A 26,034-nucleotide genomic window follows, 5' to 3' on the forward strand; every position below is an offset into this window, starting at 1 on the left:
CGTTTAATTTACCGGAACGATTCATATAGCCAGGCTACGAGTAATTGTATGTCCCCGAACTTGTTGCTCGCTTTGGAAACACTTTGTCGCGGACGTTTGCTGACGGGAAGACTCAAGTAGCCAGATAATACCACCATCACAATGCGCTCAGCCGCGCACGTGTTCTATCTAGCAGTCTTCTCGCTGCTAGGTAGCTCACACGCTGCAAGCCATGCTACCAAATCGAGTAGTCCTCCGCCAAACGTCTGCGATGTAAGCAACAAGTCGTCTACTCCACCAGCGCAGCCTGGGGACGCGAATACTAAGACCCTTTTCCAGATATCGCCTGGAGCGATAGTATCCGACGCGTGCGCAAGCTACAACACCCTCGAACAGCTCAACGAAGCCATCCACCCTTACCTCGAATCCATCACGCAGAATACCGACTTCTTTTCGCATTACCGATTAAGCCTGTACAGCAAGAAATGTCCTTTCTGGGACGACGAGAACGGCATGTGCGGGAACGTGGCGTGTGCGGTGAACACACTGGACAATGAAGAGGACATACCACTGGTCTGGCGCGCGAAGGAACTAGGCAAGCTCGAGGGGCCCACAGCACAGCATCCTGGCAAGAAGCAACAAAGGGAAGAGAGGAAACGACCGCTCCACGGCAGTCTGGGTGACAATGTTGACGAGAGCTGTGTGGTGGAATACGATGACGAATGCGACGAGCGCGACTACTGCGTACCGGAGGACGAGTCGGCGTCGGCAAAGGGAGACTACGTGTCGCTTGTCGACAACCCAGAACGCTTCACCGGATACGCTGGCGTTGGGGCTCAGCAGGTCTGGGAGGCTATATACCGGGAGAACTGCTTCAGCAAGCCCCCAAAGAATGCGCCCGCGACTGGTAGTTCTTCAACGTCTGGAGGATCACCTTTTGGCGGTTTCGGAAACCAGCAACAACTACATGCTGCGAATCAGCTCAAGAACGTCATGCAGGAGCAGGGCAAGAAGCAGAAGGTTCAGTCTGCCATTGCTCACGGCTCTCCTGTAGACAGCCTCGATCCTGTCGAATTTGACGACACCTGTCTGGAGAAGCGCGTCTTCCATCGTGTCATCTCCGGCATGCACGCCTCTATTTCCACGCATCTCTGCTACGACTACCTCAACCAGACAACAGGAGAGTGGGGACCTAACCTAGCCTGCTACGAGGAACGCCTACATAACCACCCCGAGCGCATCAGCAATGTCTACTTCAACTACGCCCTCGTCATGCGAGCTGTTGGCAAAATCACGCGACACATCTCTGATTACTCCTTCTGCTCCGAAGACCCCGAACAAGACCACAGCACTAGAAACTCCCTCCTGCGCCTCACGTCTGCTCTTCCCTCCGGTCCCGAGATCTTCGATGAAACCGTCATGTTCAAGGACCCGGACACAATGGTGTTGAAGGAAGATTTCCGGAACCGCTTCAGGAATGTCAGTCGCATCATGGATTGCGTAGGATGCGACAAGTGTCGACTCTGGGGTAAGTTGCAAACAAATGGCTACGGAACTGCACTCAAGGTGCTCTTCGAATTCGACGAGAACGACTCCTCAAGAGACCCGCCGCTCCGCCGTACTGAACTTGTCGCGCTCATCAACACCTTGAACCGTCTCTCCCACTCACTGTCCGCGATCAAGGACTTCCGTCGCATGCTCGATGAGCGAGAGGGCTTGCCAAAAGATGTCGCCTCTACACTCCCAGAGACTGACAAGGGAGTGTTGAAGACAATACTAGCGCTCGGGGACTCTGACGTCGAAGGGCCGATCGATGTCCTGACTGGCGGGGAAGACGTGCCAAATTTCAAGAGGGACTGGGACGCGAGAGAAATGACAATGTGGGAGGAGGTCAAAGCCGAGTACAATTTGGTCAAGAGGACGTTCTTTTACGTTCTGTACCAGTGGTCGCAGCTTCCTGGGCGATTGTAAGTCTTAAAATCCTTCTCACCGGACATCTTAAACAACACGGGCGTTGCAGTAGGACATTGGCTAATGGCACAAACAGTACCAAGATCTTCATCCTCGAAATGAGGAGAGTGTACAACTGGTGGATGGGTTTCGTGCCCGGGCCGAGAAGTTGGGAGATCCGTATCCCAAGGCGAGATGAGCTATAAAGCAATTTCCAAATCGATGAACAGAGACGAACATAGGATCTGGATCGTATACCTTTTTGATGCATAGCAAGGGCGTTTGGGGGGATAACTGTATTGGTGTATATCAGGGCATTAGATGGCGTTGCTTTTGAACATGGGAAAAGCGAGACATGTCATCAGGAATGCATTCGTTTCATCCCAACACAATTTCCTTCGTGTATCTCAATACCTTGGGCGATGCGATAGTCTACAACGCTTCCGAGGCCCCCAGTGCCGAGGCACCTGTTCGTGTTCGTTCCGCGCGCCATGACATATCCCCAACCTCGCGATCTGTACCTCTCAAGTCTCAACTACGTCATCACACATCCACGGACCTTCTTGGCCTCCTCGGCCGACCTTCGTCATTTCACTCCCTGCTTCATAATCACGACGCATTACCATCCGCGGCCTTCCGAGAGGAAAATAAGCTATGCTAAGCATTGAGGAGAAGCTATACGCCTGTTTTCGATGATTACCCAGAGGGGAAAGTGGAGAAGAGGAGATGGGAGGGGAGAAGGAACATTAAGCTATACCAAGATATACGCCTATTTCCTATGGTTGCCAGATTCGATGTGCATATTGGAGATCAGCATTAGACACCGAGGCATCTGATGTTTCCGTCATGCTTACTGGTGTCCACTACGCCCTGGTATGACGATGGCTCTAATCACTCTTTTGCCGGATTTACACTACCAAGCTTTCAGTTAAGCTACACGCCTATCTTCCACAACTGCCTATAGAGGTAACCTGAGAAGAGGGGGGACGCGAGGGGCCTGTGAGGGGTTTGCAGTCTTCGGTCATTTGTTTGTCTCTTGGGACCCCAAAAATCATTGGTGAGGGAAGGCTACCCGAACATGGCATGAGCCAAGGTGAGGAGAAGATAACGCCTATTTTCTACACTGTTGATAGAGTTACTCAACACGGTAGTCGAATACGAAACGTTGCGTGATGTGAATTACGAAATTGCGGAATTGCGGCTCCGTTGTTGCTTCTTTCTCGTCATACCTACGGTTTCTGTACGTTGCGTCGATGTTGACCGCGGAAGGATGGGGGTTTTCGCCTTCGGCTTACCGCTTGTGGATATCACGATCGCGACCGTGGAACGTGTAGAAGTTTCAAGACGGGCAATAGCACTATCTCCAATACTGACTCTCCTGAGTATTCGACGGAGTTTGATTCAAGCTCAATCGATGGAATGTCAGCTTGCTTCGCGACACAGGTAGAGGCTATGTTGAGAGACACCACTGTAAAAAAAACCATAAACGCGTTCAGCGTGAGAGGTGAAGTTATGCGTATTTGGTCTTGATTCCCATTGTCTGTCTCTTGTAATGCATCGACTCGGCATTCTTTAACCATATAGATGTAGGCGTGCATGGACATGGTGATCTCTACGATCTCCCAGAAAGTGGTATGTACTACCAAAATTGTCAATCGACGGCCTCGCTCGCGACTTGCTCTAACCTTACTGGACAAGTATTTCTTTTCGAAATGCTGTAGTATGCAGTAGATTTCGACAGATTTGCAAGATAAAGCGAAGGAATACGCCTATTTTCAACAGTTGCCCTTCTGGGTATGTAAACCAGATGTTTAGTTACGAGAGGACGCGCTTGTTAAGCGCTGATTGCTTTTCTCTACGTCTAGCAGACCGTACCAAGATCTAAGCAGATGCAAGATGAAGCGAAGGAATACGCCTGTTTTCTATAACTGCCTGTCTGAGTAGGCCAAGTGACACACCGATGTTTGTAATTGCTTTTTAGGGGTTTGGAAATTGGAACGCTTGCGGAGGCGTGTTTAGCAGCTCGAAGGAACGCGATGCAGGGTGCCGATGGCGATCAATCTGTTGCGCCGATGGAGGATACAACCTCAAAATCTTTGCGAGGCTGGAGCTTACTTGGAGGACGATGAGACGCAGATGTATTGAGAGCTCAACAGAAGTTTTATGCATTGCGTTTCTGAACTCGACAGATTCCATCATCGTGCTTGGATGCGACTTCCTGATACATAAACATTTGAACAACCATATAGGCACAAGAACACTACTCATACGACCAGCACATTAGAATCCAGCGCACGTGATGTTGTGTCTGGAAAATGAGGCTCTTATACGCCTACTATCTACACCTGCCCAACACCGTAAACCCATCTACTTTCCAAGAGAACGACCAAGCTACACCAAGTCTGACAAGCCCTACGCCTACTTTCCATGCCTACCTCTTTCAGTAATTTGATCGTTTGAGGGGAAAAGTCGACGTGTCGTTTTCGCGTCATCGAGGACAGAATTTTTGCTTATTCCCGCGTAACCTTCCCAATGGACGTACGTGTCGGTGAGCAAGCGACAAGCAATTTTCTCTCTCATTCTCGGCTGGCATTACCAAGCCTTAGCATCTACAATCAACAGAATTCTGTAATGGGTAACTTCGAAGCGGCCAAGCTTTAGAGCCTACAATCGACGGTTACTGTTTAAAGGAATATCGGCGAGGACGAGTCTGTTTCACCGTTGTTGCCGGATTGAGCGCGTTGATCAATGCCGCAAGTTTGGCTGGGCAACGATGGGAAAAGTGTTATTTCCGACGTATTGCCGAAGCATGTGGATGCGGCTTGGGAAGGTTTTAATATAACCGTTTGGCGCCTGCTTTCGATGGCTACTATATGCGGTAGGTAAGAAGGGTTGAATACGAGACAGAGAGGCAATATGTGGAGGAGAACGTGGTGTTGGATTGGTGGATATAGTCCACTAGTCCTAGTCCGTTCTCAAAATTGCCAGCACAAGACATGCCGTCTGCAAAGATGTATAAGAAGCTGTTGGTGATATGTATGGCTATGCTGGAGTACTACCATGGTTGACACAAGACAACAACAACAACAACAACAACAACCAAAAGCTTACATCTGGATCTGCTCACAAGTAGATGTAGCACAAAGGACTGCCCCCTAAGGTATTGAACATATCCCGAATCTTCAGTGTCTCGCCATTGACTCCCATATTCAACGGCTCGTCGATAGTAGCGTCGCGCGTTGGGGGCTTGTTCTGCAACGTCAGAGTACCGGTCACTTTATTCGCCTCTGCTGGGTGGAGCGTCTGCCAGATCCAGTAGATGCGGTCAAGCATAGCGTGATGAAGGAAAAATGCAGGATCATTGACGGAAGAGTAGAGATCCGTCGCGTCACCGCCCATGGTGTAGTGACCTGATGTGTGAAGACCGAGGAAGCCATCTGGGTATCGTCCTTGGATTTCGACCCAGAAATCGCGGTGGGTTCGCGAGCCCGCACCAATGGTTACGTTCAGAAGATTTGCAGTAGTGAACCATTTCTTGGGTATATAAGGACTGATGTCTCGGCGCAGACAGCGGGGATTGTAATCATTAATATCGACTCCCAGATCGGTGAAGCCTTGCATACCAGGCGAGATTGGGCCAATACTCGCTTGCGTACTAGAATTCTGTTAATTCCCTGGGACTGTGAACGTGTGCGATAGTCTCACTTCTTGAAAGGGCCGCTCTCAATGCATCCACCTCCCTTTCCGGAGGGGATAACTATTGTTCGAGCACCTGCAAGACTTCCGTTGTGTGCGAAGTATGCCCCGTCGCCACCCAAGCTGGTATCACTCCCGTCAAAGACGGGTGATTTGTAGATGTTATCGGTATTTGCGAACCAGTTCCAGTACTAGCAAAGTCAGATATGTTAGAGGCTATTGAGTTTTTGGAAACTCACAGGTTGGTATCCCTTGTAGCCACATTCATTTCGTAGAGCTTGCTCATATGCCCATACAAAGTAGCGATGCCAGGTAAGAAAGAGACCATTGCCATGTATGTACATAGTCTGGTTGACATGGATAGCGACAAAGTCATCAAAGCGCGTCTTGGCTGCTGCAGCCCATGACTTGTCAGACTTAGCCGGCAATGTTCGGAGACATTGAACAGCTTTGATATATGCTCTCCGATCAGGCTTGCTCATATAATCCCTTACAAGTCAGTAAGTACATCCTCATAAGTGTGGTGAGCTTACCAGTCCCTCCGGATGGCAGTGTTTGCCAAGGAACAGCCTTTCGGAGCCCTCTTTGACACGGCATCACTGTGTTCAAGCGTCTCGTACGTATGCTGTTGCAGTTGAGCGAGAGCCTCGAGTGGGTCGACTGCTGGGTCTATATCGATGACCGGAGTTGAGTCGAGGGGAACAGCAGCCACGAGATGTCCAGCCAGTAGCTGCACGATAGCTATAGCTTGAAAGAGGCGCATATCGACGAGTTAGCACTTGCTGTGTGCAAGATCTGGCAGCGTAAGGTGAGATCTGGTGATCCAAGTCGCCGGTTATATTCATCGCGAAGTCATCCCTGAATCATACAAGGGCCTTACCGCAAGCGTGCTTCCGATTTCTAAGAACTGTTAACGGAGAAAACGGTTCTTAGGCGAGTCCAGATTGCTGGGTTAGATGAACGCGGGCTAGAGTATGGGGGCGCCTAATCAAGGCTTGCATCCTTCATCCTTTAGTTCGAGATTATCCTGCACTGGAGCCTCGGGTGTTATAACTTATACGGAAGGCGTCTTGCAGGCGAGCCGAAGCCTCGTCCAGTTGTACGGGTCATCTTTGTACTCGGAGTCCCGATTGAACGGGCCGTCAGCACTCTATCGCGTAGCCAGTGTATTGTCATGAACACGTTCACGCTTCCAAAAGCATCCTGTGTAGGAACACTGGAACAACATGCTCTCGAGGCATGATTTCAGTATTTGTTGATGTTGTTCGGTTAATGTGGCGACTGGCAGCCGCGATCAGGGCCTGTTTCGGCAGTGATAATCTTACGCGAAGCGAAGAATGTGCAACGAAATTATTTGTCGACCCTCATAAATCGGTAAGTGAGGTGACATTGATGGGGGTCGCCAAGATGTAGGATTCACAGGATTGTGTTGGATTTAAACGTGCACCCATGGCCAGTCGGACGTCTTCCCGCATCGTGCAGTTGTATCCGGATGTAGCATAAGATCGCCAAAGGATCCGGCTGCTGCTTCTCCCCCTTGTAGTGGACGAGGGACGGGACGGACACGGGAAGACCCTGGCTTCATGTTGAATAATAGCATCCAGAAAAGATGGGTACATACCTAGGTACTGAACAAAAACTTCGAAGCTGGTGAACCTTTTTAAGGGTTACGGTGCATAGATGTGTGCTGCTTGAATACTTGAGATATTTTAAAGAATACAATAGAAGTCTGGCTCTTTCATTTGAAATATAATATAGCTGTATCGGCTCATGGATTAAACTGAAATTTGCCACCTGGAGAGACCAATCCATAATGGAGTGACGGATTTCCGGGACTTGTTGCGTTCCACCGTCCCGAGGCCTGGTTAGCCCAGACCCACCCTTCCTGTAACCTCACATCCAGGAGCTAGCCCATTCCCGTCCCTCATCGAAGCGAGCTTAGCCATCGATACTTGTTGAGACGACTCATGGTTCCGGTAGACCCTCATCCACTCGTCGACCTATTACGCTGGGCCGACCCTTCCCTAGTACCTCCTGGTTGGCCTGATGAGCTAGTCTGTAAATGTGATCTCTGCCGATGCTTACTGTATGCAGACGGAGGTGCAGGTCGCATGTTTCCCATGCGTTGTGAACAACCCAACTCATTTTAAAAAAGCAAAGCCTTTGAATGGTCTTCCAAGAAATCTCCGCACAGTGGATGCCCCGTCTCGTGGTGGACAGGTCAAAGGACCAATGAACGAACTCCTACACAACCTTCTAGAACACTGCTACCGTGCTTCACACTTGATGGAATAGATTCCTTGTCATGCTGGGCGTGAGGAACAGGAAGGCAACATGTATCATAACGCATCCTTCTATTGGAAACTGTGCATATGATATTGTCGTTTGTTCGCCTTAGATTCACTTTAAAAAACTCTTTTTTCTTTTGTAACCATGGCGCCACAGAACACTGACCCAGCGAGAGCCGCAGAAAGCAACTTGGGCTACCTCCTCGGCGTCACAGCAACCTTCCATGTTGTAGCCCTGGTCTTCGTTGCAATGCGGCTGTACGCACGTGTCATCATCGTGAAGGCATTTGGCAAAGATGATGCCCTTATAATAGCGTCAACGGTGAGACGATATGACCAATCATGCTCGACTGCTTTCCTGACTATGTTCGATAGGTCTGTGTCTTTCTCGGCGGTATGGTGACCTACATCTTGGCCGCCCAACACGGCCTGGGACGCCATACCGATACTCTTGAGAAGGAAGACCATCATGAGTACCTGAAGTTGACCTTCATACAAGCGATAGTATCTACCATTGGTGGAATGGCTTTCCTCAAACTCTCCGTCGGGTTCTCACTCCTTCGTCTCAAAGTTCCCACCTTGTACACCAGAATGCTCTGGTCGCTTATCGGTAAGTCTCCTCACCTACAATAACCACAGAACAATCTAAGAGAGCAAATACTGAGCTTCGAAGCCTTCGTTTGTCTTTATACAGTGGTCTCGTGGGGAGAGTGGGCTGCTGTTTGCAAGCCCATAGCCGGCTTTTGGAACAAAGACCTCAAGCCAACATGCTTGGCCGTGAACATCCACAAAGGCTTCGCGCTAATGAACACAAGTAAGCATGTGTTTACTCCTCAAAAATCTGTTTTCGATGACTGACTAGGCCATATGAAGCGTGCAATATCTTAACTGATATCTGTTTCGCATCTATTCCCGTGCCCATCATATTAGGGTTACAGATGAAACAAAGGACTCGCATCTACCTTATCCTCGTTCTAAGCTTGGGCTACATGTAAGAATCCGCAATCTCAACGCTAATGACTTTCGAGGTCCATGTGTAAGAGCTGACCGTAGTTAAGAGCAGTAATCATGGGTATCGTTAAGACGGTCGTCCAAAACACAAAGAGGGGTGATCCTGATCAGTCATTGTTCGTTTTAACTTCTACGTTTGCGTCAGTATTATGTTCACTAAGACTCGGGCAGCACGAACGATATACAGTTTTGGGGTTTCCTCCAGGTAAACATCGGTATCATAGCCGCATGTGCGCCTTCACTCAAGCCCATCGTCGGTGGCATCCTCCATCTCCCGTCAACTCAGCAGTCCAAAACTCGAAGCAATTTTGCTACGGGCTCGAACAGCCATCCCAACAAATCCAGAATACAGAGCCGGATACGGATTCAGAGCAAGGGATGGATGCGGACAGATAGCGAGATCGAGCTCGATGGAGCAGAGTCTTTCGGCAGCGAGACACATATAACGAGCAATAAGGATGATCGCTCTGGTAGCCACTGAGATGATAACGTCCCAGTAAGGAACCATGAGGCCAAAGAGGCGGTGTTTCTTGCAGTCAATACAACAAGCTAATGCTAATAGTTAACAAAGACGCTGACTTTTCATGAGTTATGTAGGAAATCGAGCTGCTTCGTAGTCGGCGAACAGCGGGTGCGTGCCACTGAACGTGAAAATAGAAAACCTCGGGCCGGAGCTCAATCTCAATCTCGATGACGTTGTTTGATAGTTATGTGAGAAGACATGTTCGATGTAAGAAGATTACCCAGGTTTGCGATTTCGATGCAAATGTCTTGCTTGGATTCCCCGAGGCAGGAGCGACCTCGTTAGGGGTTTGCAAAGTTGAGGGTTGGGAAAACGCCCGCGTCGAGCGAGACAGCTGTCACGCAGCGTGATGTGACTTTTGAGTTGCATGCACAACCTACAAACAGCCGTGCGATGCCAGCTATGTGATTTGCGAATACCGAGCAATTTAGCAGTGGATATCGAGGATATCGCCGATGCAACGCTGGGAAGAGCGATACCTAGGTAGCCTCGGGAACATGCGGGCACCAGCGGGATCTCACCCGCCCGTCGCTTCCCCACCCATGCTCTCTCTACACAACTCCATTCCGCCACCTCAGGGCATCGCGCACCTCAGTTCAAAGAGACAGCGATACCGCTACATTTGTGTTGGCGATGGTAGACTCATTATCATGGCGCGCTCCGGGTCCTAATGGCAGCGTTTGGGCTATATTATGCCGTCTATATACGCGGAGGCGTCACCACAAAAAGCATGCAGAGGGGAGTAAGAAGCAAGGAGGTTCAGTTTGTACTGTCTGGATTGTTCAAATATGGCCAAACTGCCCCGTTCGCGTTCTGTCGACAGCGTGCAGTCAATATATGAGGACTTCCACCGAGCTTATAGCCATGACTGACAAGACGTCCGTACTCTATTTGCCAGGATTGTAGCTTGAGCCACCCCTACCATCGTTGTAGTAAGTCGAGCCCTAAGATTATGTCAACAAAAGTTTGTTTGTCTGGCATAATTTCGACATACATTAGGGTTGCTGTAGTAGTACGAGCCGTTGGTGTTGGAGTAGTGGTAAGAGTTGGAGTTTGAGGCGCCAGAGCCGTAGTCGCGAGAGCAGTAGTGGTTTCCCTATAAATGATCTTAAGCACATATGTAGGAGGATGGCGAAAGCATGAGAGCCTACCTGGTCGTTGGTGCCGGAGCTGGTGACAGTATAGCCTCCACTGCCGCTGTTACCCGCGGAAGTCGAGCCGGAGCTTGAAGAGTTGGAAGTGTTCTGGGAAGACATGATTATGCTCTAAATGTTGTCTACTGTTGTTGCTTTCAGGTCCAAGTAATGGTCGAGCTCGATTCTGGTCGTGCAGGAAAGAGAAAACAAAGAGGGTCATCCGGTATCTCCGGGTGAAGCGGGGTAGACCTTCTAGGTAGCAACTACCAGAGGTGGTCGACACTTTCCCTGTTCTAATCTCATGAGCTTCGCCACACCGAACGCGCTACCACCGGTACCAACGGTCGAATCCTATCGCGCCATCACAAGTTGCCAGGAGAAACCTGTTGTTACCACAGTCTCAGAGTGATGGTATGGCAATCAGACTGCGCGACTAACATTACAGTGCACGTCTAGTTGACATACGGTACCAAGAGTCATTCTCACTCGGAACGAAGCAGAAGATTCCAGTTGGGATATCATGTTAACGGCCACTATTAGTGATTCGTTGAGATCAGCTCGAAAGTTGATAACGGTTTGATCATTCAGCTCTCGATCACTCTTCTTTATATCCCATACGCTTTGTATTCCTTCGACGCCAACACTGACCCCGTGTAATCTACATGCGAGGAAGAGGGAAAGATACTGCTGCTGTTTTATGCGTAGTTGAGCAAACGAGAGTACAGGTTCTCTAAGATAACGTACAAAGCAGACGCCAAAAGGTGTTTGTCGGTGCACCCCGCCCACCTCTTACCGCTGTTGTGATGGCGACATCTGTAATGAATCTCCAATCCGAGAAAGCTCCACCAGCTCGACGGCTGCCTCATGTTGTTCTCTTTTCCTCTTTATCCTGTACCACACACCAAACACGACGAACCCTACAACGATCGACAAGCCCACTGCTGAGATGACGATGAAGGAGACAATGGCGGCGGTTGTGAATGGATGTTGTTCGGTGAGCTGCGTTGGTTCAGGGTCGAAGACACTCATCGTTGTCTGTTGGTAATTGTTCAGAAAGTGACGTAGCGCTGGTATTGACGCCTTGATCGTTTTGGTTCAAAGCAGCCACAGTAAGTTACTGAGACACTTGTTCATTTGATATCTGAAGCTTATGCCGTAAGTTGTATGTCGAGACTGTCGGTGCAGGCGGTATCGCGTCCCTCCAGATGAGTGAAGGACCGTCGAGGATGGCAATGCCACGGTTTTGTAGATCTCTCCACCGTGCCTTGCTGCGCAAGTTCGCCCAACGAATAAGGGCAATGGCGATGAAGATCTGGAAGAGAATGATGCTGATTACACCGATTATGACCCAGAGGAGCGGCCAGTCAGTACCGTGGTGCGCAGTTGTTGCGTGAGTGGTTGTTGGGAGCGCCGGCATTGTTGAGAATGTGTTGCAGTGAGACCGGTAGTGTGATGGTGAGGACTGAAAGGAGGGGACGCGAGGTTATCGGTGATGTGAGGAAATCCTGCGCAGGTATGAAATGTGATCGAGTGAAGGTGAGCGGGCTGGAATGACGAGATTATGAATTTCTCGTCGTTCGTCGGGGTGACCAGACACAGATGTATCGATGCGCCAGGTACAGGAGCATCGGATTTGTTTACGGGGCGACACCATGTCCACCATTCCCCCCAGATTCGTTTGCTCGTCGCGACGTCAACTGCAAACGAGTCTGTCGTGCGTTTGCTCTCCTTCTCCGCCCCACTATCAGTCCTATTCTCCTCCCCTAAACTTGACTTCTCGGTATGGCAAGTCGATCTTCCTAGCTTTTGCATTTCAAACTCTTGACATGATGGCTTGGGGGCGTTTGAAGAGTACACGTGATGCCTGGTTGGGTACGAAAGTCCGAGGACAATATAACATGCGAAGAAAATGGACATAGTTTGAGTTTAATGTTTCGAAAGTGCAGATAAAAAAAACTTAGGGTCTGCGGTTTTATACGAAAAAGGTATGATCTTGCGGTGCTGTTCGAACTGGTGCTGCGGTACCAAGTTTGATACCTAGGTACAATCGCGGTATTCTCAATAAAGATAACGTGGTTCCGCGACACTTGCGAGCGACTCACAACCATACCGCTAAGAGGAACTGTTGATCGGGAAGTATCGAAGCTACGACAGAAACTCTTCCCTCCACTAAACTATTTCGGCATCAGTCGTCGTCTCTCGATAAAACCTTAGAATCATCCTAGTATCCTCGTCGCATAATCACACCGCCTCTGTGTCTGCAATGATGACTTATCACAATCACCTTGTTGTAGTCCCTCGGTATGATACATGAAGAAAAAGCGTCAGACAAGATGTTTGCCGCACTGATCGTAGCCACAGCAGTACTCTGTTCTGGATAAGAGTAGGAGTGGCTGCAAGTACTTGTGCCGAACGTGCCGAACGTGCTGAATGTCACACTGAAAATGAGAATCTTGGGCGCTGGAATGTAAGACCACCGAGCAAATGCATCGAAGTCCTGCATGTGGTTGCTGAACCGATTGATATTCCCTTGCCATAGGACTGCCCAACCTCTAGGGTATCTTCGTAGACGTGACTCTTTGCAATGCATACAGAGCCCTTTCCGACTTTGGTGACACTTTGCATCGGCACCATCACATCTTCTCCTTCTCCCTTACAGGACTCAGTATCGGGCGAAACGCCTTGATCTGCTACAAAGTTCGTCAGTATCTTCTATCACAAGCTCAGACTAGTATTCGAATACACCAAAACATACCTTACCAACCCAACCCCCCTCACCACGCTCCAGTCTATCCGCACTTCTCCAATCCAGCGCCTTGTCTCGAGTTCTTGTATCCTTCCCTGCGAATCCTCTCCAACGTACGATCTTTCCCAGGATAGCGAAGACCGCATACAAGGCTAGAACGGCGACCATATAGTTTACGACAAGAAGAAGTACGTAGCTCACACCGAACAAGTTGTCGCGCGTACAAAAACCAGGACCTAGGTTCCAGGAGCGGATTGCAGGGTCGATCAGCTGAGCTATGTTCATTGGACATCTGTGGAGTGTTGGGTAGTCGGGGAAAGGTGTTGAAGGCGACATTGTCTAGTTGGTGGCTCTAGAAACTGACCGACAAGATGTTGGAGACAACGGTTTATGTTGTTGCTGTGAGGTAGAGAGTGAGTTTGGTTTGATTGTTCAGGAGTTTGTTTGACATGACCGCGGCTATGTTGGCCGGTGCGGTAATTTGAGTTCTTGAGTTGGTGTTACACTGTAGCCACCGGGTTGTTTACTGTGCCACTTCCCTGCCTTACTCATTATAAGGTTTGTGTGGCACCACTCTATCTGTCGTGTTGCGAAACGCGTGTCTTTGTTTCACATAGATGACGTATGCTTTGCGCATCGGCATTTAGACGGAACGTAAATGCTAAAGTGCTGATATGGAACGAATCGTTTGAGAGGGCTTGGAATGCAATGGAAAAATATTGGTGCAGTTTTGTTAGCAAGAGTGCTCAATATGCAGTTTCCTCATTCAGTCTTTCCATCTCCCACTCCACCCCTCCTTTGTCGCCATCCCTTCCCTGTCCTCATCGCCGCCATCAACATAGCCAAAGTATTTCCTTGGCCATATGTTCAGCCCAATCTTCTCTCCTTCGTCCACCGGGAGTCCGGCATGCACTACCCTCCGATCACCCTTTCCGTCTTTATCCAGATTAACCCAAAACACCGCGTTCCCCCGCATCGGCTTGAATTTGATGCCCTTGGCTTCTCCGTTCATCTCACCTTGCGCTATCCTGTCATTGTATGTACCATCCAGGATGTTGGGCAACGAAGGTTCGACAAGAGGAAAGTACGTATAACCCTCTGTGCAATTGTCGCGTAGGAAAACGAAAAATGAAGCGATGCGATTGAAGTATACCTGCTTGCCATCTTCGAGACTAGTGATCTGGTGTTCAGGCCAGAAGTCTGTATGTAGGTCGTACTTTTGGCTAGGGAAGTACCGTACGAGTTGCGGAATACTGAAGGGTTCCGAGGGGAGGAGCATAGAGCCCATGAACTTTCGTGCGCGGCTCAGAAGACACAAGACTAGCGGATCATTCATAGGGAGGGGCGCAGACTGAGAGGTGCGGCCTGTGACGCGTTGGGTACTGCCTCGTGAACGGCTGATGAAGGATTCGGCAAATTCTGGGGAGCTGGAGAAGTATTAGCTGCGGTCGTGAGTGAGCTCCAGCTTGGGGCAGAAAGGCGAGAATACCTACCCAAGTTTGATGAGCTCTTCTGCTTCCTGCGCAGACGTGAAGTTGTTGATATAGATCAGGAGAGGATCGAGAGATATGATCTCGGTCGTGTATTGGTGGCCTTCGCACGCTTTCAGTAAATCCCCTGGGCTTAGAGTTCCGTCCAAGTTGACTGCTGGCGTAGCCTCCCATAACCTAGCAGGGAGATACACATCAAGTCGCCTGGGCAAGTATGAACGCAGTACAGGAAGGAGTGGCTGCCGAAAACCCAAGTACAAAGCGAGAACAGCTGAAAGAGGGATGGAGAACGAGAGGAAAGCTTTTGTGGTATAATTGCCACCCTTCAAATGCATGTCAGCTAGGTTTGGGTACGAAGCATGAGTGTGTCTCACAAGCCTTGACTTGTTTTCCATCAACGACGGCATTGCGTTGTCTATGAGTCTCTTTGCTTCTCGATTGCGTCGCGTCATATTGTGGTTATGGAATGAGCTGTTTTAATTGTAATGACTGTTGTCATTAGTTCGACAGAGGTGTAGTGAATGGTAGCGTAAATACTATGCGTAGATGAGCTGCGTCGGACTGGAGAATCTGGGTAATATCCGGCTAGACGACCCCAGACCAGGGTGTATGCGCATCGGCACGCATACAGTGCTTGCTGGATGTCGAACCAGAGGGAAAGACTGCAAAATATCCATATTTCTTAAAAGATTACGTTTCGGCATGAAGAAATGTATTGGAGGTGCGCAATGTGCGGTTGCAATTGCTAACATGCGAATGATGCAACTGCCCTACGCCGTTTGTGAAAACCATGCATGTTTCCCTAACACTCCATAATGCCATGCTGAGATGAGAATGAATCTTTTCATTACACGAGCCCTTGAGAACCAGTCCTTTTCGCCATTGTGCGCTACGTCACTAGAAGAAGACATCGCGCAACGCCTTCTCACAGCCGGGGTCAGAAAGGAACATGGCTTGATCAAAGAAAAGTAACAGTAGCCCAAACCGAGAGGAAACCTAGACGACATCGTCCACAATCTCCTCCTTAGGCTCGGCTGGGTCGATCTTCATCGGCGAACCGTCAGGGTTGAGGTCCTCGTCAGACTCCTCCTTAACAGCTATGGTGTGTTAGCTTTGCACTACATCTGTTCTTACCCGGAGGCGGACTTACTATCGGCACTCAAGTTCTTCTTGCCGCGGGTGGCCTTCTTCTTGGGCGAAGACTCACCGTCGACATCCTGCTTCTTGGGGGCGCGCTTGCGGGGGGTCTTCTTAGGAGTTGCAGCGTCTGCGCCCTCTTCGCCGTCATCCTCCTGCTTGGCAGCAGTAGCCTTCTTGCGAGGGGTTTTCTTTGGGGTGACTGGGGCGGTGCCATCGGCAGTGGGGGTCATCAACTTGAGCTTGATCTTGGCCCAGGCGTTGCTAGCAGAGCGCGGGTTGCTCATTCCAGCATAGCCAGCGAGCTTCTCGTAGTCAATCTACGATGACTATGAGTATTGCACTAGAAGAGGAGACAGACTAGACACATACCTCTGGAGGACCAGACTTGAGAGACTGCATAGCCCATCCGAGGAGCTGTAGCTCGCGCTCGGTGAACTGGGGAGAAGAGCCATTGGCGGCGGCGTTGTCGTTGTCAGACATTCTCAACTGTTGGTTTCTGTTTGGCTGCTGGTCGAAATATTTCGTTGTCACAGATGGATGATAGAAGATAAAAAAGAGGCGTAAAGGTAGACTATGTTCTCGAGAGAAGCTCACTAGCGCGACGATGAAGATGGCGGCCAGGTGAAGGTGAGAGATTATCGAAGATGGCCGCACACAGATACAGAATGCAACCTCACCTACGTTTCCATGATGAGATTTCTGAAACGAGCACATCCTATTGGTCACGCACCAGCAAACGCGTACATGTGCGTGATGTCGAGGCGAGGCGAGGGTGAATTGCGATGGTCTCACATCAGGCTTGGGCAGGGGGCAATATCACTGGGGACGATGCCGTACTAGCCGTAGGAGGTTCATCCTCTGGCATGTTTGATGATCAGAGTTCGTGGAGGTGAGCCCAGCTTGGTGTGCTTGGATGTGAGAGATACCCTTTGATGTGGTGATAGTTACAGGGGAAGCCACAAGGCAGCTCTGTTCTTTCCCGATGGAGACAGCCGCGATTGCTGGGTGAAGGAGAAAGCAGCAAGCCGCCACTACCACAAACCTGTCAACAACATTCTTTATAAGACAAAAGCCGGCGACGACCAAAAAGAGAGTAACAGTGAGGTTGAGTGGAGTGACGCGCTACCAAGATGGGCCGCCGGGTGAGCTACTACACGCATGACTCGTGGGACCCGGACGCAGTGCCAACACCCGAATCGCCGACAGAGGAGCCGCTGGAGATTGAGGGGCCAGGCCTGGGAGCTAAACGATACTCGAGCAACCCGACCCTGATCACGCCCGACCGCTACCTTCCCAAGACACGGATCAGAATCATGGCGGACCCTATCGACAGTGCCCTGTGGGTCGCATTGCACCCCGCATTCCCCATGTTTGTAGCTAACAGCTCGTCCTAGCGACCTCCTGCGCCGACTGAACCCAAAGGACGTTAAGCGCAATGTCGACCACATTATCCAGCTCAACCCCTCGCTCGAAGAAGACCTGCTTGAATCCGTCGACATCCCGCTTACCGTGAAGAAGTGCTCCAAGACGAAGCGCGACTTCCTGTGCTGCGACTACAACCGCGACGGCGACAGCTGGAGGAGTCCATGGAGCAATGAGTTCGAGCCGCCCATTGAGGAGGGTGTCACGCCTAGTGATCGTGTCCGTAAGATGGAGGTCAAGGCGAACGAGGCCTTTGACGTGTACAGGGAGCTGTGAGTCTATGCAGAGTAAAGGCGTGGCCGGTGGAGCGTGGCTGATACCGACAGGTACTTCGAGGGCGGCATATCGAGTGTCTACCTGTGGGACATGGACGATGGCTTCGCGGGATGTGTTCTGCTGAAGAAGGGTATGCAATCTTTCTCGTGTGCCACCGTCACATGCTAATGCAGGCAGCCGTCAACCCTACCCCCAAGAGCTCTGGCAGCTGGGACAGCATTCACGTATTCGACGCCCAAGACCGCGCACGCACCTCTCACTACAAACTCACCTCTACTGTCATCCTGTCCCTCGGCACCGACAGCGAAACACTCGGCGGTCTTGACTTATCCGGTAATATGGTGCGCCAAGTCGAAGCCGACATGGCTGTTGAGGATGACACCTCGCACGTCGCCAACATTGGCAAGATGGTCGAGGATATGGAGCTCAAGATGCGCAATCTGCTGCAGGAGGTGTACTTTGGAAAGGCCAAGGACGTTGTCGGAGATCTGAGGAGCATCCCATCGCTCAGCCAGACAAACCGCGACCGTGCGACACAGAGGGAGATGATCAACAGCATGGGTCGGTAGGATGAGCATGGTTGCACATGGAGATGAACAGTGTGGCATAGATAATATCGAATCAATCCTAGCTCCAGCGGTATACCCACGAGGACTGGACTATCTCATTCAACAAATGGGCATCAACTTTCTTCTCTGGCAGAGGCAATATATGGTCTAGTGGAGCTACTACGCTCCAATACCCAAGCAACGATTACACTTTCCCCAGGCCAATGCACGGCACTGCGTCACGCTCAATCCTCCAAGTACCGCCTTTTCATAGGAACATGACGACAGACCCTACATTGATGTGTGCACTACTTTCTTCGAGCGCGGCGCCGCCAGGTGACCAAGTTGCGTAAGAGAAGACAAGACAACCAGAATACCGCTTAAAGAGTACACTGCAGGATGACTTCCACCTTTCTTCCATCCTCTTTAGTGAGTCTTGCTTTAAGATTCTCAATGGCCGCAGTAAACTCTGTGTCCCTGAGATGGGTCCTGTCGGTCCTGTCCCGGGTAGCGAGTTGAACACACTCCAAGCCTTGTAGTAACTCACAAGCCTCCACCAATTTGTCTAACCCGAGAACGTTCTTAGAATAACAGTCGAAGAGTAAGCCGACACGCCTGTCAAAACACCAACCTTAGCCTTCTTGGAAAGATATTTCCTTCACATGCGCCCTGATGTGCGGCGGTGAGGTCTTTGTCCAGGCAGTGAGCTCTGCTGGATGGATGAACTCATAGGTGACAGAGCGACGGCTCAAAATCGTTGTCTCCGCGTACAGTTGACGACACGTAGACGGTATACCAAACCGGGCCTTGGCCTCGTAGCGAGTGATAGGGCAGGCGTGTTGTGGAAGAAAGTAATCGATATATAGGATGCTCTCATAGACACGGAATCGCACAGCGTCGAAAACGTAGTTGTAGATTCGATTGCGGAGCTCGGCAGGTAGTCGCAGTAGCAGTGAGTCTCGTGCGTTCCGCTCAGTGCTAGAACAGGAAGTCAGTCGCCCATCTCATCTCACCTAGTTGACACCAGTCTTACATGCGGGCTTGATACTCCGACGACGTAGGACGAAATGAGTTGCTTATCGTTGATGGAGTCTCCGCCTTCGCAGATGTAGGGTGGCGTGTAGGTGAGTGATTGCATAGGAAAGGTCAAATAGGTAATCTAAAGGTTGCCTGAGTCAAAGCTTTATAAAGCGCACTCGCGTTTTCCGTTTGCAATGGAACATATACCGCGTACGTCATTGCTTTCCTCAGACTACGATCCCTTTGACTGAAGCGCTCGGACTACACCGGTCATATCAACTCGACCTCTCTGTTGCTCGACTCACCAAGCAATCCATCGATAATGGCGCCCACGACACGCTCCCAATCTGCCAAGATGAAGAAGCCAGCCTCGAATATACTTCAACCCTCAAAGGTCAACAAACGCTCGCGTCCACGTACAAGGGTCGCGTCTAGGAAGCCTACAAAGTCGAAGAACCTTAATGGGTCGCAACAAATTAGTAGACTAAAGCCTCCACGAGGTCGCACTTACCCCTTGAAGCATCTCGAGAATGGACTTGTCAGCATGGAAACAACTCCTGACTACCTAGTTGAAACGTGGGGATGGTATTCCTACGCTAGCAATTTCTCTACTGACTTGCTCAGGATCCAAAAGAACGCCACGGACTCCCCTCTACTTCGACTACCTGCAGAGATCAGAAACACGATCTTCCGTTACGCAGTTGGCGGAAACAAAATACGAATTCGGCGCGCAGTCGTCTATCGAACATCAAAAAAATGGCGCGAAAACTCCAACTTACTATGGCACGGCCGAGCGGATCACTTAGACGATCGCCGATTCAAGGATCAAGGCACTGCATTTCACCTCCCAGAAGTCTGCCGTCAGATCTATGCAGAGACTGCTACACTAGGTTACGCCACCAATATCTTCATACTTCCTTATACCCAAGGTCTGCATCAATATTTCGATGAACATCGATCGAATGGTAGGCAACTTCTTGATACGATATGTTTGTGATACATGTGCTGATTTCCCACGCCCATACAGGCATACTTGTTGAATGGCTTACTCAGCGCAATGTTGCCCAGCGCTCGGCGATTCGATCCATAGAGCCTAACTATTATGACCTTTGTCATTATCTTAATGGGACATATCACGGGTCATTCGGAAAAGACTTGCCGGCGCTTGAAGAGATCTATGTTGTGAGATTCAGGTCATCTGCTCGGAGTCACATCACCGAAAAGATTAGGGAAAAGGATGGTCAAGGTGTACGAATTATTTTCAAGGAAGAACCGCTGTAGGTAGATGCCGAACGCTCTCTGGAGGGTCTCAACAGCCTAGATATGACGCTGGGCAGTTACAAAACACCAGCAAGGGCTTGGTGCGCTTGTCTGACAGAGCCCGGAATATTTCATGAGGTTCATCGATTGGTCGATGTAGTAACGATTTGAGTGCTGAGCTGCATGCACGGACAATCTTGATGAACCATCTTCCCAATTTTGTTTGGTAGAACAGGAGAATACAGCAGCAGATTCACAAGTTCCTTGTCTGTGACGATGCGTAGCAGTGCGCAAGTGGTTTGAACACCCCGCCGCACCGCTCATACATTAGCGTCGCCGCCAGCCCGCCTTGTTACCAACCCTTGGTGCCCATGGAGACCGTCACAATATGTCCGAACCCGCCGCTACCCGCCAGACTATGATGTGAATGTGCGGTGAAACAAGGGCTTCTCACATCTTCTGCGCCGCTAGTAGGTGTGAGGTCCGCCGCTGGACTGATACTACTATATATAAAAGTGACGGCCATGTCCATGTTTGAAGTCCATCACAGACTTCCCATCTTCCATCCTAACTAAACATCAATTGAACTCTCCACAAGACTTCTTATTACTTTACAATGGCGCACCAGAACCGTCTCGCAAATGCCCACGTCCTTGTCTTTGGCGGCACTTCCGGGATCGGATATGCCGTTGCCAACATGGCCCTCTCAAATGGTGCATTTGTGACCATATCTGGGTCTACCCAAGCGAAGGTCGATACCAGAGTCGAAATGCTGCGATCCCTGTACCCGGACTACCCAGCCTCTAACGTAGCAGGCTTCGCCGTTGACCTTCTCGACAAAGAGAACCTGGAATCCAATCTGAAGGCTATGCTCGATAAGGCGACCCAGGGCAGCAAGAAGAAGATCGATCATATCGCGTTCCTAGCAGGCGATTCGGTTCAACGGCCCAAGATTGCGGAAATAGATGTCAACACGCTGATGAACGGTTGGACAGTCCGCTTTGTCGCTGCTTGTGTGCTGGCCAAACTCATTGAGACTGGTGATTACATGCACAAGTCTTCCAACAGCTCCATCACAATCACAGGAGGTACAACTACGCACCGTCCAATGCCTGACTGGACCATAACCGCAGCACTTGGTGCAACGCTTGAAGGCCTGGCTCGCGGTCTTGCGGTAGACCTTAATCCCATCCGCACGAACATCGTCAATGCCGGCGCAATCCATACGGAACTATTACAAAAACTGATAGACAGTTCTTCTCCCGAAGCCATCGAGAAGTTCAAGAGAGGAGCTAGTCTGCTGAGAGAGTTTGGAAAACCAGAAGATATCGCAGAGGCGTATGGTTGGGTCATGAAAGACAGATTCGCGAACGGGACAGTGGTAAACAGTGACGGCGGACGTATGCTGGTTGGTCCAGAGTGAGAAGTGCCGAGATTGGACTACTGCAATACAGACACGTAGCATCATGTCTCCTTCGGAGACGCCATTTATTATCAACTGCACCATAAATATTGTCATCGTTACTGGCGCCTTTTATGAGAGATCGACTTCGATACCTCTTCTCTCAACCTCTTGTTTGACGTGATTCCATTTAGTACAATCAGCCAACATACCCTTGAATCCACGCTCTCGTAGACTCTGAAGGTCTTCTACGCTTCTTTGCAAGTCATGCTCTAGCGCTATCTTGAGCTTCAAGCCTAGAAAGCTGAAGACCTCGTTCATGCGTTCGAATACAAGGATAAACAAGTCAATGTCTTCTTTGAAGCTACTATCGTCAGTCAGGCGCCACTGGATAACAAGGACAATGGCTGCCGCATAGAGCGACGATCCGATATGCGCTGAGAGCAAAATATCGATGGATATGCGTGACGTATCTTTGACGAGTTGCGCAATATTACGAGCCGCTGTTACAGCTAGTGTAAACTTTGAAGCTGCCTCCTGCACCGAAAAAGCTGTGTTACTTTGGTAATGAAGTAGAATGGCCATGGTGTCGAGAATGACATGCAGCCAAACGACATGACCGCGGTCAGCTGGGGGCGCTTCTAGGACCGAACTTGCTGGACGCGGAAGACTTAATCGAAATTTCACAATCATATTGTCCAGTGCAGTACAGTCTTCAGCGTATTCGAGGCTGTCCGAAGCGTTGTGTAGGGAATACAGCAGTTCGGAAACTCGACCGAGTAAGACATGTGCAACGATCACATAATGGAAGACGTTCAATGGTCCTTCTGCAGCCTTTACGGATTCTATGAGGCGCGATAGGTTCCTGGTAAATGGCAGGTTGTTAAAAGAGCTGACTTCCAAGTCTGGATCCATGCTCTGAAATAGCGTATCAGCAATCGGTATATCGACCTTGAACTGCATCTCCGGTATCGCGTTAGGCCATCCTGTTGGCCATGAATTCATCCGATCCATTATGAACAGCAACCAAAGTGATCTTCGGTACTCTTCTCGCTCAACTGTCGAGTGAGGTTCTGTTTTGCCAAAAACATATGAGTTCTCATTGTCAATCCTCGCGTTCAATAGATGGTCGCTAGCATCCATACGGTTTAGGCCGAGCACGACTGCTTGTCTCCAAACTTTTCCCAAGAAAAGCCAGCTAGCAGAGTAGTCACCGATGGTCCAAGCATGAAACACAAGAAGTAATACAGCCTGAACTGTGTGCAGAGGATGCTCCGGTTTTCGCCGGGTGAGTTCGTAAGAGAAGCGTGCTTGCTCGTACCAGTCTCTCGAGCGCTTCTGAATGGACTGCTCAGGGTGGTGTCTGGCCGCTACACAGCAGATGGCATACAGAAGAAGTGGTGCGTCTTTCTCCAAGTCGCCACGTTCCAACTTCGCCAGGAAACTCTTCCTATGGAAACAAGGAAAAGTGTGGTACAGGTGCTCGAAAAAGAGCTCGACGAGCTGGAAAATGACATTTTGTGGCGGTAGCTGGAAGCTGTCTATTGTTTGGAAGTCCAGCATATCGTCCAACTGCTCCACAGCAGATGCCGGTGTAGGGTATGGTATACTGAGAGCTATGGATGTTGAAAGGCGAGCACCGGGAAACTGGATGAGGTCCGGTGATTCCAGCTGTATTGGATCGAAGCCAAGAGCAGAAGCTGGTGATGCTGGTGCATGATGCTCTAAACGACTTGTAGATGGTGTGTACTTGTCTCGACTTAACTTCGGCAACGAGTATTCGCACTTGAGATTCCATCTCCTACACAAAGAGCAACTCGGGTGTTCTGCCTACAGTAAGCGACTTATCGTCAGCTCTCGTCCGACATGCGACGATGATGTGGACTTACATCGCATCTCTTTTTACGCTGCCGACAGCTTTTACAGGCCTGCTTGCGTTTACTGACAGAAGCAGGTATGGTTAGTGTCTGCATTGCGCTAAGAGATGACGTTGATGCTGAATAGATGTAGCGTGCATGTAGGTGCGTACGTGGAAAAAACGGAACGGAGTGGGCGCCACGCACTAATCGTTTACGGGTTTAAGCGGATTCGGGCGGATTTAGCTCAGACTCAAGCCCTAAATGTATGTGAGGATACAAGCTTTATGCTTGGGTGATGCAAAGCTTGGAAATTTATCTTGCAGATTCTCGTCGGTAATTGTATATAACACATTACTTCTTGACGTGTGTACTGATCTCTAAGCCTTGTAGCTCGTGCTTCTATCTTCGTCGCCAGGAACATCTCCTAACCGCATACCCCACGACTTCGTATAGCCTGCTACTGATGCCGGCTCGACCAGGCCAAGTACTTTAATACTTTGCTTGATCTTTTCATGTCTGACCTCCCTCTGGTGCCTCCGCCAGGCGTCGCGCATATCCCGTGCTCTATCCATGAGACCACGACTTACAGTCTCTTCGGCTGGTAGTATACTGTTACATTTCTCTTCAGTCCACATTTCGCTAGCCTGCGATGCTGAACGAATTAGTCGAGACTCCGACATATTCACTAAATTGACCGGAAGCGGCGGTGGGATGTCGTAAGGGAAAGGAGAAGACGGTGGAGACGAATTGTAGAAAGATGACCTCCGCCACGGGTAATCAGACACTGCACTGGACTTCTGTCGGTGATCCTCATGCGTGGTAGTACCGTAGTCGTACGTTGCCTCAGAGTGTGATGTGGTAGCTCGAGACAGGCGCACCAAGGCAAATCCTCTCGGAAGTCGGATCAGAAGACTGCCATTTCCCTCTGAAGACGAACCCGAAGCCAGTCTTCGGGATGTTTGGGAAAGGTCTCTGCGCTCTGCCAGTTCCATAGACCCAGCACGTCGTTTGCTCCCTCTCAGAACTTTTGCATGAGATATTATGTCAGGAATGCGCTTTCGACGTCGATATGTCGATCCTTCTGTAGCGCGCGGCGGTAGGTTTTCGTCAACAGATCGTCGTCTACCCTCTCGATCACTTTGACGTAGTGATGTCCAGCGGTTTGATTGCTTGTGCTTTGATCGCCAGCCGGAGCCTTTTCCCCATGCTAAGGGCTCTGGTAACAGCTCATGTGTTCTCAATCGGAAGATTGGAATGGATATGCAGCCGCAGGTAAAGAACCCTGATGAAGTTGCACTCAACGAGCTGCTTCGAGGCCGAGGAGCCCTACACTCATGGTACTGATCCGCCAGCACGTCATGATAATCTTGCGAGAAGCTCAAAAGCTGCATTCTATCACTCAGCTCCTCATCTTCGCATTCATCGTCCATAAAGGGGCTTGTGCGATATAATGGTGGGATCATCTTTCCTTGCAACGATCGGGATATTTCTGCAATATTGTCGACGTGCGGGGTGGAAGACCAGTATTGCCATCCAGTTCTAGTATCACTTGGCAGCATTATTCCCAGTGATACATATGCTTTCGCTCTTCTCGATACATCCGATAATTGATATATTGTATCTGCAGAAGGATTTTCGCAGGTCTGTAGTCCTGGCTTCAAAGGGGAGTGTGAAACCGGATGTGCAGCCTCAGTATTAGTTGAAGAACACACAAGTTGATTGTCTCTGATAGGCGAAAGAAGAATTTTTGAGTCTCCCTCAAGTGAGGGCGTCTGGACAGGCGGAGATGTTGTCGAGAGTGGTGGTGGTTCTGGTCTGCATTCGAGGATTGGATGTATTGGCTGCAGTCGCGGAGATTGAAAGGTTCTCGTCTCGAGTGGCCAGGATCCAGACTCTGCCCTTGAACTGCAGGTACTAGGAGAAGGCTCCGGGATCAATGGAGAGAATGTACGAGCCGTAGAGACTGGATTCTTCGGAGAGGGCTGACTAGGTGAGCTTAGGTTCCAATCAGTAGGCGCTCTCCAGGACGTGACATGAACAGCGCTATCTTTCGGCTTCGGATTCGGTGGCACAAACAATGGTGGTAATGTCTGGTCACTTGGAGACAACGGTGAAATGTCGCTCCATGTGTTTGGATTTGGTGGTACTGTTTGTATGAAGGATTTGAAGGATCCCACGGTTCTGTCCATGCTTTTGGGCAGTGGTGATTTCGAAACGCGATGACTGACAGGGAACGATAGATGCTCTCGCCTTTCCTCGGTCGTCGTGAGCAATTACAAATTAATAAA

General features: G+C 50.0%; 12 protein-coding genes across 12 annotated transcripts; 5 read left to right on the forward strand and 7 right to left on the reverse strand.

Moving 5' to 3' along the window:
• Positions 1–141: 141 nt before the first annotated feature.
• On the forward strand, positions 142–2,135 carry CC77DRAFT_933198 (endoplasmic oxidoreductin; the record flags this gene model as incomplete). Its single annotated transcript, XM_018534301.1, has 3 exons — positions 142–252; positions 319–1,946; positions 2,027–2,135. The coding sequence occupies 3 exons, from the start codon at positions 142–144 to the stop codon at positions 2,133–2,135; spliced, it is 1,848 nt and encodes a 615-aa protein (XP_018387023.1).
• A 2,917-nt stretch (positions 2,136–5,052) lies between these two features.
• Positions 5,053–6,388, reverse strand: CC77DRAFT_1007936 (Di-copper centre-containing protein; the record flags this gene model as incomplete). The annotated part of the gene is made up of 4 exons (XM_018523503.1): positions 5,053–5,584; positions 5,635–5,816; positions 5,865–6,114; positions 6,159–6,388. The coding sequence occupies 4 exons, from the start codon at positions 6,386–6,388 to the stop codon at positions 5,053–5,055; spliced, it is 1,194 nt and encodes a 397-aa protein (XP_018387024.1).
• Positions 6,389–8,309: 1,921 nt separating this feature from the next.
• Positions 8,310–9,405, forward strand: CC77DRAFT_1088554 (hypothetical protein; the record flags this gene model as incomplete). The annotated part of the gene is made up of 5 exons (XM_018529467.1): positions 8,310–8,523; positions 8,587–8,727; positions 8,787–8,904; positions 8,972–9,040; positions 9,096–9,405. The coding sequence occupies 5 exons, from the start codon at positions 8,310–8,312 to the stop codon at positions 9,403–9,405; spliced, it is 852 nt and encodes a 283-aa protein (XP_018387025.1).
• Positions 9,406–10,205: 800 nt separating this feature from the next.
• CC77DRAFT_1019525 (hypothetical protein) lies at positions 10,206–10,840 on the reverse strand. Its single transcript, XM_018524850.1, has 3 exons — positions 10,599–10,840; positions 10,442–10,543; positions 10,206–10,391 (listed from the first exon to the last, which is right to left on the reverse strand). The coding sequence occupies exons 1-3, from the start codon at positions 10,701–10,703 to the stop codon at positions 10,335–10,337; spliced, it is 264 nt and encodes an 87-aa protein (XP_018387026.1). The 5' UTR covers positions 10,704–10,840; the 3' UTR covers positions 10,206–10,334.
• An 857-nt stretch (positions 10,841–11,697) lies between these two features.
• Positions 11,698–12,000, reverse strand: CC77DRAFT_1060407 (hypothetical protein; the record flags this gene model as incomplete). Its single annotated transcript, XM_018528334.1, has 1 exon — positions 11,698–12,000. One exon carries the CDS (start codon positions 11,998–12,000, stop codon positions 11,698–11,700), a length of 303 nt encoding a protein of 100 aa, XP_018387027.1.
• A 1,147-nt stretch (positions 12,001–13,147) lies between these two features.
• CC77DRAFT_1093937 (hypothetical protein) lies at positions 13,148–13,807 on the reverse strand. Its single transcript, XM_018529710.1, has 2 exons — positions 13,339–13,807; positions 13,148–13,273 (listed from the first exon to the last, which is right to left on the reverse strand). The coding sequence occupies exons 1-2, from the start codon at positions 13,663–13,665 to the stop codon at positions 13,217–13,219; spliced, it is 384 nt and encodes a 127-aa protein (XP_018387028.1). The 5' UTR covers positions 13,666–13,807; the 3' UTR covers positions 13,148–13,216.
• Positions 13,808–14,071: 264 nt separating this feature from the next.
• CC77DRAFT_1093938 (hypothetical protein) lies at positions 14,072–15,271 on the reverse strand (the record flags this gene model as incomplete). The annotated part of the gene is made up of 3 exons (XM_018529711.1): positions 14,072–14,756; positions 14,823–15,142; positions 15,194–15,271. The coding sequence occupies 3 exons, from the start codon at positions 15,269–15,271 to the stop codon at positions 14,096–14,098; spliced, it is 1,059 nt and encodes a 352-aa protein (XP_018387029.1). The 3' UTR covers positions 14,072–14,095.
• Positions 15,272–15,815: 544 nt separating this feature from the next.
• On the reverse strand, positions 15,816–16,439 carry CC77DRAFT_1007941 (hypothetical protein; the record flags this gene model as incomplete). The annotated part of the gene is made up of 3 exons (XM_018523504.1): positions 15,816–15,916; positions 15,970–16,276; positions 16,329–16,439. The coding sequence occupies 3 exons, from the start codon at positions 16,437–16,439 to the stop codon at positions 15,816–15,818; spliced, it is 519 nt and encodes a 172-aa protein (XP_018387030.1).
• A 650-nt stretch (positions 16,440–17,089) lies between these two features.
• On the forward strand, positions 17,090–18,226 carry CC77DRAFT_1030404 (F-actin capping protein, beta subunit; the record flags this gene model as incomplete). The annotated part of the gene is made up of 4 exons (XM_018526588.1): positions 17,090–17,298; positions 17,354–17,653; positions 17,708–17,787; positions 17,835–18,226. The coding sequence occupies 4 exons, from the start codon at positions 17,090–17,092 to the stop codon at positions 18,224–18,226; spliced, it is 981 nt and encodes a 326-aa protein (XP_018387031.1).
• Positions 18,227–19,385: 1,159 nt separating this feature from the next.
• On the forward strand, positions 19,386–20,382 carry CC77DRAFT_817030 (hypothetical protein). The gene is made up of 2 exons (XM_018533305.1): positions 19,386–19,801; positions 19,850–20,382. The coding sequence occupies exons 1-2, from the start codon at positions 19,548–19,550 to the stop codon at positions 20,220–20,222; spliced, it is 627 nt and encodes a 208-aa protein (XP_018387032.1). The 5' UTR covers positions 19,386–19,547; the 3' UTR covers positions 20,223–20,382.
• Positions 20,383–20,861: 479 nt separating this feature from the next.
• On the forward strand, positions 20,862–21,991 carry CC77DRAFT_1019530 (NAD(P)-binding protein). Its single transcript, XM_018524851.1, has one exon. The coding sequence runs from the start codon at positions 21,102–21,104 to the stop codon at positions 21,906–21,908; it is 807 nt and encodes a 268-aa protein (XP_018387033.1). The 5' UTR covers positions 20,862–21,101; the 3' UTR covers positions 21,909–21,991.
• CC77DRAFT_817224 (hypothetical protein) lies at positions 21,964–23,818 on the reverse strand. Its single transcript, XM_018533308.1, has 2 exons — positions 23,777–23,818; positions 21,964–23,713 (listed from the first exon to the last, which is right to left on the reverse strand). The coding sequence occupies exon 2, from the start codon at positions 23,448–23,450 to the stop codon at positions 22,020–22,022; it is 1,431 nt and encodes a 476-aa protein (XP_018387034.1). The 5' UTR covers positions 23,451–23,713; positions 23,777–23,818; the 3' UTR covers positions 21,964–22,019.
• Between the last annotated feature and the right edge of the window lie 2,216 nt (positions 23,819–26,034).

This window comes from Alternaria alternata (assembly GCF_001642055.1).
Source record: "Alternaria alternata strain SRC1lrK2f unplaced genomic scaffold CC77scaffold_8, whole genome shotgun sequence".
Classification (NCBI taxonomy): Eukaryota; Fungi; Ascomycota; class Dothideomycetes; order Pleosporales; family Pleosporaceae; genus Alternaria; species Alternaria alternata.

Excerpts from the sequence above, each read along its gene's own strand:
- CC77DRAFT_1019525 (XM_018524850.1), bottom strand. The coding sequence starts at position 10,703 with ATGTCTTCCCAGAACACTTCCAACTCTTCAAGCTCCGGCTCGACTTCC. Across the intron at positions 10,544-10,598 it reads GCTCCGGCACCAACGACCAG|GGAAACCACTACTGCTCTCG; the intron begins GTAGGCTCTCAT and ends GATCATTTATAG. Across the intron at positions 10,392-10,441 it reads ACTACTACAGCAACCCTAAT|GGCTCGACTTACTACAACGA; the intron begins GTATGTCGAAAT and ends ACATAATCTTAG.
- CC77DRAFT_1093937 (XM_018529710.1), bottom strand. The coding sequence starts at position 13,665 with ATGTCGCCTTCAACACCTTTCCCCGACTACCCAACACTCCACAGATGT. Across the intron at positions 13,274-13,338 it reads AGGGGGGTTGGGTTGGTAAG|CAGATCAAGGCGTTTCGCCC; the intron begins GTATGTTTTGGT and ends CGAACTTTGTAG.
- CC77DRAFT_817030 (XM_018533305.1), top strand. The coding sequence starts at position 19,548 with ATGGCGCCCACGACACGCTCCCAATCTGCCAAGATGAAGAAGCCAGCC. Across the intron at positions 19,802-19,849 it reads CCTGACTACCTAGTTGAAAC|GATCCAAAAGAACGCCACGG; the intron begins GTGGGGATGGTA and ends TGACTTGCTCAG.
- CC77DRAFT_1019530 (XM_018524851.1), top strand. The coding sequence starts at position 21,102 with ATGGCGCACCAGAACCGTCTCGCAAATGCCCACGTCCTTGTCTTTGGC.
- CC77DRAFT_817224 (XM_018533308.1), bottom strand. The coding sequence starts at position 23,450 with ATGCTGGACTTCCAAACAATAGACAGCTTCCAGCTACCGCCACAAAAT.